The 10,504-nt window shown below is 43.1% G+C and overlaps 1 protein-coding gene across 4 annotated transcripts in view; it reads right to left on the minus strand.

Annotated features, from left to right (window-relative positions):
• BCKDHB (branched chain keto acid dehydrogenase E1 subunit beta) overlaps positions 1-7,741 on the minus strand; it is a 204,026-nt gene extending 196,285 nt beyond the window's left edge. For all 4 annotated transcript variants that reach the window (XM_006090356.3, XM_014457216.2, XM_014457215.2 and 1 more), the window contains exon 1: positions 7,515-7,741. In XM_006090356.3, the coding sequence (XP_006090418.1) occupies positions 7,515-7,710 (196 nt within the window). In that variant the 5' untranslated portion in view covers positions 7,711-7,741. The remainder of the gene's footprint in view (positions 1-7,514) is intronic.
• Between the last annotated feature and the right edge of the window lie 2,763 nt (positions 7,742-10,504).

A 10,504-nucleotide genomic window follows, 5' to 3' on the forward strand; every position in this document is an offset into this window, starting at 1 on the left:
TTGGGGAGTAAAAACCCCAGAGAGTAACCCCCTCCAGAAATGGGTTTTGTCTTCCTAAATAAAAGTGGCCTCCAGAAGGGATCTTTCCTTTTTTTTTTCTTCTCTCTCTCTCTCTCTCGGCTCGGAGACACAAAACAAACAACACACACACACACACACACACACTCACACACACACATCTAGCTTCCCTGGCTGCTCCCCAATAAATACCAGTAGTGTCTCCCCTCCTGAGACAACCAAAAATACCTGCACAAATTTCCAAATTGCTCCCTAGAAGGTTTTGCTGCCATCATTAAGAACCACTACTCAGCTATTCTAGAAAACAGAATGTTTGGGTTTTCTTTTATTTTTAAATCTTTATTGTTAAAAGTATTACAGATGTCCCCTTTTCCACTCTGTGAGGACACAGTGAGAAGACAGTGAGGACACAGTCTATGATCCCCCAGGAAAGGAGCTCTCACAAACAATTTTTACACCAATTTCAGTGTGTGTGTGTGTGTGTGTGTGTGTGTGTTTAAGTGTGTGTGTGTGTTTAACATACCACCAAGCAATTCTGTGACACCAGCTAGGTGTCCTATAATTCAACCCAATTCTAACACAATCTACCTGGAGGTAGCACTGAGACATGCTAGTAAGCCAGGACAAGCAAAACAGGGAAACTGAGACAGTTAGTTAACACATTGCACACCGGTAGTTTTACTGCTAGCTTTACCCAGTGGCCAGATAAGTTTCTATTGAACGAGTACAAAAAATGTTTTACGAAGTATCATACTTTAAAAAGATATTAGCTTGTAAGAACATGTAATAAGTAACTTCAAAATGCAACAGGTATTTAATTTTAAGGTGTGCCTTTAACATTTATGTAAAACACCATGTAATATGAAAACATGAGAATGCTCGTGATCTGCATGCAATATGTTAACCAGCCAAGCAGTTTATAGCCATCTAGTAAATTGCAAAATCCTATCCTATATAATAAAAGGCTAATATGCAAATCGACAGAATGGCGGATGGCCAATCGCTATGACGTGCCCTGACCACCAGGGGGCAGATACTCAACGCAGGAGCTGCCCCCTGGTGGTCAGTGCGCTCCCACAGGGGGAGCACCTCTCAGCCAGAAACCCTGAGCGGGGCTCCCAGCTGGTGAGCGCAGAGGCAGTAGCAGGAGCCTCTCCTGCCTCCTCAGCAGCGCTAAGGATGTCTGACTGACAGCTTTGTCGGACATCTCCTGAAGGCTCCCAGACTGCGAGAGGGCGAAGGCCGGGCTGAGGGACCCCCTCCCCCAGTGCAAGAATTTTGTGCATCGGGCCTCTAGTATTCTATAACCAAGGACACTTAAAAGTAAATGGTTTACACTTCTTACCACCCAGAGAGTAAATAGCTTATAGCAGAAATCCAATTAATGCCATTTACCAACCACACCCAAGAACAGATGAAGGGAATAAATCTCATGTTGGCACATCAGCATAAAACTGATGAGTATTCTAGTGAGATCCTTCCCTTAAGACCTTCCCTAAACTCCCAGCTGTAGAGAGCACCTGGGAAGGCACATTGAGCATTTCTTTAATTATTGTCAGCTGTCCAGTGACGTTGGCAGAGCCACGTCCTGGAAACGCACCATGCCAGAGACAGGTACGTTGTCAGCCTGACCCTTAGCTCAGGTGCCAGGGGGTGGGTTTCATTATCTAAGTTCAGCCAGGTGCAAGGAACAGACGCAATTATCCGGGCTTAGCCAGGAGTGACTATTACAAAGACGCCACAAGAATGAAATATTACAGCTTGATCTTTAACCATGACTATAGCTTGATCTTTAACCATGATTTCACATAATTTCCTTTGTTTTAAACTCTAGTAAAACTTCCTGGAATTATACTGTATAAAATAAATGCGCTACACTGGCTCTGGGTCACTGTCTCTCCATCAGAGGACAGCTGTCCCACGCAGCCCAGCTTTCCCTACTGTTTCTGCATCTGTCTTTCATTTTCTCAATCCCCCATCGCCCCTACACAGGAATCGTGTCTGCTCTCTAGCAGTGCTGGTCATGGTCCAAGAGAGAAATAATAATACCCAGCCTTTAAAAACCCTCAAAACAAAAGTCCCAACATGCTCTCTCCCTCCAAGGAGCACGCTGGCCTCTTTCCCTTCCCCCTCTTCTTCCCCCACAGGCGTGCATCTCCTAAACTCTAAGGGACTTGCAACCAGGAAGCAATGGCAGTGGCAGCTCGTCCCAGGCTAACCCCCTGAACTGTTCCCTAAGGCCCCCTTTTCTCTGACTTCTTAGTGAGCCTAAGCAGCCCAGCCTCAGCTCATTTCCCCACCTAGTCTTTCTCATGTTGCTTCTTCTATCCTGATCCCTTCCTTGTTTCGCTGTCCTCAGTTTTAATAAACATTCTCTAAAAATCATCTGGACGCGCCCGGCCTATGTGGCTCAATGATTGAGTGTCAATCCATCAACGAGGAGGTCATGGTTCAATTCCCGGTCAGGGTACATGCCTGAGTTTGGGGTTCCATCCCCTTAGGGGGCATGCAGGAAGCAGCCGGTAGATTGATTCTCTCCCATCATTGATGTTTCTCTCTCTCTCCTTCTCCCTTCCTCTCTCTGAAACCAATAAAAACATATTTTTTAAAAAATCACCTGGACTCTTGTTGTAAAATCTTTCCTGCATGAAATCAAGAACCAACAGACTGCAAAATGGCGGCAGAGTAGGAGGATGCTGCAAGGACATGCTCCCAGGAACAAGATGGAATTACAATTGAAATACGGAAAAGCTTCCTGAATAATCAATGGAAAACTCACAGGAGAGAACCCTGATACCCAAGGACCGAAGGTGGAGACTGGTAGGAGGGGCTGGCTGGACACCCACAGGCAGCAACTGAAGTCCCAGAGAGATATCTCAGCTGTGGGGGGTTGCCACTGAGAACTCTGAGATCTAATCCCCAAGATGGGCACCCCAGCAGAGAGCACCAAACTGAGGAGGGAACCCACATAACATCTAGCTGTGAAAAGCAGTGGGGTGCTGTCTGCCAGGGAGTGGCAGCTGAATGTTCAGACACCCTCTTAATGGGCCAACACACAAAAATTCCCTGTGGAGCCACTCACCTTGTGCTCTGTCAGAGGGAGGGTGGAGTGGATTAGAGCTGTGAGAGCAGAACCCAGGACTGGGGACTTGGGGGATAGAGCTCAGAAGGCAGACACCCCAAGTTTCCTGGGCTGAGTCATTCCCTCACACAGTGGAGAACATCTTTCCAACATAGACATCTGCCTTGCCTGGGGGGAAGACAGTGGACACAGCCTATTGGAAAAAGCCTTGCCCTGAGGCCACTTAAGAGATTAAAATTAACAATAAGCCTCCAGGCAGAAGCAATTGCCCCACCCTGTTGAAGAAACTCTCGCCACATCTGAGGACAATTGCCTGGGGTCTGTAGACAGAGGCAGTCTCTGGAGGCTTTGAGTCTTTGCCTGATCCAATTAGTCAGAAACAGCCTTTAACACTGTCCTGCACTAGATTGAGAGGTATAGAGGATCTACCTAAAACATAGTCACAAACCCAAACAGATGACCAAAATGAGGAAACAAAGAAACAACCCCCAAATGAAAGAACTAGAGAATTCTCCAGAAGAAGAGATAAATGAAGCAGAGATAAAAAATTTATCTGAAACAAAGTTCAGAGTAATGATGTTAAAAATGCTCAGCAGTATGTAAAAAGACATAGTAATTATGAAAAAAGAACAGTCTGAGATAAAGAATGACATAACACAAATAAAGAACACATTGGAAGGAATATACAACAGATTAGGGGAAGCTGAGGATCGAATCGGTGAATTAGAAGACAGAGTTGAAAATATCACTCAATTAGAGAACCAAAAAGAAAAAACAATTAAAAAACAGGAGGACAGCTTAAGGGAGCTGTGGGACAATGTGAAACGTAACAATATTAGAATAGTAGGTGTGCCAGAAGAGGCAAAAAGGGATAAAGGAATAAAGAAGGTGTTTGAAGAAATAATGGTAGAAAACTTCCCTAACCTGGTAAAGGAAAAAGTCACACAAGGTCAGGAGGCACAGAGAAACCCAAACAAAAGAACCCAAACAGACCCACGCCCAGACACATAATTAAAATGCCAAAAATTGAAGGCAAAGAGAGAATCTTAAAGGCAGCAAGAGAAAAGAAAACTGTTACCTACAAAGGAGTTCCCATAAGGCTGACACCTGATTTCTCATCAGAAACTCTATAGGCCAGAAGGGAATGGCATGAAGTACTCAAGGTAATGGAAAGTAAGGATCTGAGACCAAGATTACTATATCCAACAAGGCTATCATTCAAAATAGACAGTCAAATAAAGAGCTTCCCAGACAAAAAAAAAGGCTAAAGGAGTTCATCACCACCAAGCCAACATTACAAGAAATGCTAAAGGGATTGCTGTAAGGGAATGCTGAGAAGAAACAGAGAGAGAAACTTAGCCATACAGAATTAAAATGGCTATAAATAAGTACTTCTCAATAATAACCCTAAATGTAAATGGATTAAATGCTCCAATCAAAAGGTGTAGGGTAGCTGAATGGATGCAAAAGCATGACCCAACTATATGCTGTCTACAAGAGACCCACCTCAAAACAAAAGACACACACAGGATGAAAGTGAAGGGATGGAAAAAAATTTTCCATGCAAATGGAAAAGAAAAAAAAAGCTGGAATACCAATACTCATATCAGACAAAATAGACTTTAAAAGCATCATACTAATCGAAATAAGCAAGTTGGAGAAAGATAAATATCAAATGATCTCACTCATTTGTGGAATATAATGAATAACATAAACTGATGAACAAAAATAGAGCCAGAGGGGGAAAAATATTCTAGAATATAATAGAAGTAATCCTGTTATTTGCAGATTTTTAATATTTCCTACAACTTCTGTGCTATCATACTATGTTAGTACAGTTTTGGTAATATTATTATACATAAAATCTTTTATTCTTGAAATATTAATGTTTGTTTATTACATGTAATATTATTATATGTAAGATCATTTTTCTTAAATAATTGGTGTCTATTGCATGTAACATCATATTTAAAATTGTTTTTGTTGAGATATTAATGTTTATTGCATGTAACATTATTATATTTAAGATCGTTTTTCCTGAAATATTAAGGTTCACTGCATGTAACATTATTATATTTAAAATCATTTTTCTTGAAACTGAAAAAAAAATAAAATAAACAGACTACCGGCTGGCCTTAGGGCAGTGATGGCGAACCCTTTGAGCTCGGCGTGTCAGCATTTTGAAAAACCCTAACTTAACTCTGGTGCTGTGTCACATATAGAAATTTTTTGATATTTGCAACCATAGTAAAACAGACTTATATTTTTGATATTTATTTTATATATTTAAATGCCATTTAATAAAGAAAAATCAACCAAAAAAATGAGTTCGCATGTCACCTCTGACACGCGTGTCATAGGTTCGCCATCACTGCCCTAGGGCCTAGGCAGACACACTCAGGGCCAGGTCCCCTTTCCAATAACAGCATCAGATTCCACAGCCTAAGGGCTCAGTCCTATAAGACTATCCCCACTGGCCAATTCAGATGCCAATGGCAAATCCAGGTTGTTTCCTATGCTTCTTCTGACTGACCCGATAAAGATTGGAGGTTCAAACAAACAAACTTCTTTAGTTCAATTAATTTGTTAAAGCAGCTCACAGGACTCAGAAAAACAGTTTACTTACTAGATTGCTGGTTTATTATAAAAGGATATAACTCAGGAACAGCCAGATGAAAGAGATGCATAGGGCAATGTATATAGGAAGAGGCAAGGAGCTTCCAGTCTCCCTGAGCGCACCCTCTCCCCAAATCTCCACCTATTCGCCAACCTAGAAGCTCTCTGAACCCTGTCCTTTTGGGTTCCTATGGAGGCTTCATTACATAGGCATAATTGATTAAATCATGGGCCTCTGCTCCCATCACAAGAAATTCCAAGGGTTTAAGGAGCTCAGTGCCAGGAATGGAACAAAGACTGAATATGTAGCCTTTATTATAAGTCACAATATCACAGTACACCTGTGATTTCAGTATGATACCCAACACTCACCCTCATACATACAAATGGGAGTATAAAATGGAAATCTGAGCTATGCATTAAAGTGTTCATTTCTTCAAGTCAGAAATATCCTCCCTGGGACTTTATCCTAAAGAAATAATGTCACATAAATGACACATGAAATGTTCCTATCTGCATTATTTATAACACTGCAAAAGTGTAATATCTAAAGCGTTAATGGTAATTATTTAAAGTTTCCATTTATTGCTGAGTGTAGTCGGAGACTGTGTCAAGTATACCATACACATCATCTTTACTTAGTCCTCATAACAAAATCCTCTGAAGTAGGCATTATTATTAACTTGTTACTTATAAAGAAACTGAGGCTTACGGAGGGTAAGTGATGAGTCCAAAGTTACAGGTGTCAAGACCTATCAGGACCTAAACAGAACCTAGGACCAAGATTTTAACCATTCAATCAGTGTTTCTACTCCAGAGGACATGTCTTCTAAAGAAGGTCACAAAAACTATATAACAACATGGGAGATGCTTTTGATTAAATGATGCAGACTGTATTTGTACTGAAACTACAATTATGGAGAGATTTAATCCCACTAATGTGTCTGTGTAACCTTGGGCAAACTATCTCAAGCCCTCAAATAACCTAACTGAAAATGGGAATTTCAACATGACCAGCCTCTTTAAGGTTGTCCTAAGCATCAAAGGAGTGCCTGCCCCTGGTAAGCCCTCAATAAAAGTTCATTCTTACTTATTCACAAGTAAACACACACACTTCAGCTCTAGCCCCGGAGAAGTTTTTAGACAAGGAAAAGGCAACCGTTTTGTTCCCGATGTTCTGATGACAGACACTGGACGTTTGAAGATTACACAGAACTTGCAGAAGAAATCGTAAGAGTCCTGCCATAGTGTGAGGTGAGCTCTATGTCCTTCCCACCTCGGGCAGCCCTGGAGGCCGTCCTCCTCCCCTCACCTGCAGCCTAGCCCAGCACAGGCTCGGTACTAGGCTTAGCCAGGAGCCTGGATCTCTCCCGTCTCTGGAAAGAACCTATTCTGTGACCTTGGTAAAATCAAATCAATTACTTCCTCTGTTTTCTCTAATCTGCCAAAGGAAAAAATAAAAATAAATAAAGAACCTTCCTCGTAAACACCGCAGCCTGTGGTGAGTGGCCCGGGCCCGGGCAAGCTGAACAATATCTAAGCCCAGGGAAGGGAAAGCCGGGATGGGGAGCGGAGAAAGGGGGTGAACCCTTGGCGACACCCTTCACCCTCAGGCCCTTCCAGACTCCCACCCGTGTCGAGGGTGCAGAAGGGCTGCCTCCCAAGAGTGAAGCTGTCACCAAAACAGAGCCGGGAGGAGACCACCGTCGGCCCCAAAGGCGGGACGAGGCTCCCGGGAGCAGGGCTCGGGTTACACGCGTGGGTGGCAGCGGAGCGCCCAGGGCAGCCCCCAGCTCACCGTACTCCTGGGGCTCCGGGTCGGGCTGGAAGGTGAAGTGAGCCACCTGCCGCCTCGGGGCCGCGTCCCCGCCGGCCGAGGCGGGCTGCAGGAAGCCCCGCAGCGGCCCCGCACCACACAGCCGACGCCAGTGTCCCTCGGCCCGGGCCGCACGCAGCCTCCACAGGCGGCCCGCACTCGCCGCTACGGCAGCCATCCCCGCACGCCGCCGGGTTTTGCGAGCTGCGCCGCCGCACCCCGGCCGCAGGAGGGCGGGGCCCCAGGGCAGCTTCCACATTGGTGCGGCCGAAGGGGCGGTTCCGTGGAACAAGCCAATCGGAGCTCGGAGCTCGGAGGTGGGAAAGGCGAGGAGCAAAGCCAAGCGGCGTCCGCCCGCGGTGCGCACGCGGAAGAGGGTCTGGGCGTGTGCTAGTGGCTTGATGCGCGCCAATGAACTTGTCCCTGAAGGTGGAGGCAAACTCCACCCAAAGTCAGCTCAGCGGGCCGGACCCGGACGCGCCTCTGCTGTGTGCCACCCTATCCCTGGATTTGTTCTTTTCCAATGTCATTTACTTTGTCAGTTTCGATGGCTTTTTCATTTTAACATTTATCCTTCCCTTCTGAAATGTAGCCCTTGTTTATTCTCTCCTATTCTTTACCTCTGTGTCCTATAAGTAAGGGATTGAAAGGTTGCTGATTGGCATTATTTACTGGTTTTGAGTTTCAAACCCTCCTTGAATGTTTGATAATTCTCTATAGGATATTGATTATTTTATTTAGGTGACAGTTTAAAGAGATAAACTTGGATTGCATTCTGAAAATCCAATTAATAGAGATATTCGATGCATTTTTGCCCAGGTGCAGGGAAAATGACTGGTTTATTCTAATTAGCTTAAAAACCTGAAGAATTTGAGTCATTAATTTACATTTAAAATAATCAGTTTTGTAAATTTTCTTTTTCAAAATCCAGATGTTTCAAAGGATACTTTCTCTGTCCATGAATTTACAAGTCATAGTAAAATATGACCGAAACAAGAGTGAAAGTGTTTCCATCAGATAAAGATAGGAGGGTGGGAAAGGACAGGCCCAAATTTTTTAAAATATATATTTTATTGATTTTTTTACAGAGAGGAAGGGAGAGGGATAGAGAGTTAGAAACATCGATGGGTGAGAAACATTGATCAACTGCCTCCTGCACACCCCCCACTGGGGATGTGCCCACAACCAAGGTACATGCCCTTGACCGGAATCAAACCTGGGACCCTTCAGTCCGAAGGCCAATGCTCTCTCCATTGAGCCAAAACGGTTAGGTCAGGCCCAAATCTTTGAAGGTCTTCATATACTGGTTAAGAAGTTGCATGTCCAACTATGTGCAGTCAAGAACAGCAAGGAGCCCTAGCGGGTTTGGCTCAGTGGATAGAGCGTCAGCTTGCGGACTGAAGGGTCCCAGGTTTGATTCTGGCCAGGGGCATATGCCTGGGTTTCGGGCTTGATTCCCCCTCACCCCCCGGTAGGGGGCACGCAGAAGGCGGCCGGTCGGTGATTCTTTCTCATCACTGATGTTTCTATCTCTCTACCTCTATTTCTCTCCCATCCTCTCTGAAATCAATAAAAAAATTTTTAAAAAAATAAAGAACAGCAAGGAGAGCACCAACAGATTTGTCTGCCTGACAAATCACTTTTAAGAAAAAAAAATTCGCAATCTCCACCACACCATCTGCCTAGTACTATGGAAATGTATATAATTAAAGTAGGACCCACCCTGGCCACATTTCATTGATATTAGGTTGGGGAACTATCATTTTCAGGGAATTTTGGAAGTATAGTTTAGAAAGATAGGCAAAGTTGCTGTTCGTTCTTCAGAATAACTCTTGGCTCACTTTCTGTCACTGAGCTTCGCTACCTGTGCAACCTGTACCTGTTTAGACTCAGCTTTTGGACACCCCTCTCATCTAGCAGCATAATATCTTGTAATATCTTATCCTTATATCCTGTTATCTGCTCCCATTCAAACTCAAGCAGAGACATCAGGAGGCAAGTAACAACGGAGTCAGATTCTTGCTTTTGAATTACAAAATAGATCTTTAAGCCAATGGCAGAGACAATTTTTGGAGAAAAGAGTTTGGCCTTTAAAGACTGGTCTCTGAGTACTAAACCTCAAGAACCTGAATGACTTAGGGTACAAAATGTGTGAGTTAAACAAAAGTTTATAAATAGCATGCTAATTTAAGAGCCAGTTTTTCCCACCTTCCATAAAAGTAGAGCCATCAAACATAAAGAACTGTAGGTACCTTTATTTGTAGATGGGCCTGGAAGAGTATCACAGGTCCTCCAACTCATGACCATAGCATGGTATTTGGAATAGAAAAATGCTTCTCTCATATGCCAAGGGAGATGCAGATATGGTATCAAGGTTTAGGAAAAATGCCCTAAAAATAAAGTCCATTATTTTAAATGGGCAAAGATTTTGAATAGACATTTCTCCAAAGAAAATATACAAGTGGCCAATAAAAACATGAAAATATGTTCAACGTTATTAGAGAAATGCAAATCAAAACCACAATGAGATGCCACTTCACATTCACTAAGATAGCCAAAATAAGACATCTATAACAAGTGTTGGTTATGGTAAGGAGCAATTGGAACCCTTGTACATTGCTGATGGGAATATAAAATAGTGCAGCTGCAATGGAAAATCGCTTATCACTTCCCTAGATGTTAAACAGATTTATCATATGACCCAGAAATTCCACTCCTAAGTACACACCCAAGAGAAATGAAAACTATGTACACACAAAAACCTGTACACAAATGTTCATAGCAGCATTGTTTATAGTAGCCGAAAGATGGAAACAATTCAAATGTCCATCTATGGATGTGGATAAACAAAATATAATATATCACTATGATGAAATATTACTTAATAATAAAATTAATGGAGTAATGTTACATCAATGAACCTTGAAAACATTATACTAAGTAAAAGAAGCCAGTCACAGGAGACCACTTAT

This window comes from Myotis lucifugus, unplaced genomic scaffold (genome assembly GCF_000147115.1).
Source record: "Myotis lucifugus unplaced genomic scaffold, Myoluc2.0 scaffold_71, whole genome shotgun sequence".
Lineage (NCBI taxonomy): Eukaryota > Metazoa > Chordata > Mammalia > Chiroptera > Vespertilionidae > Myotis > Myotis lucifugus.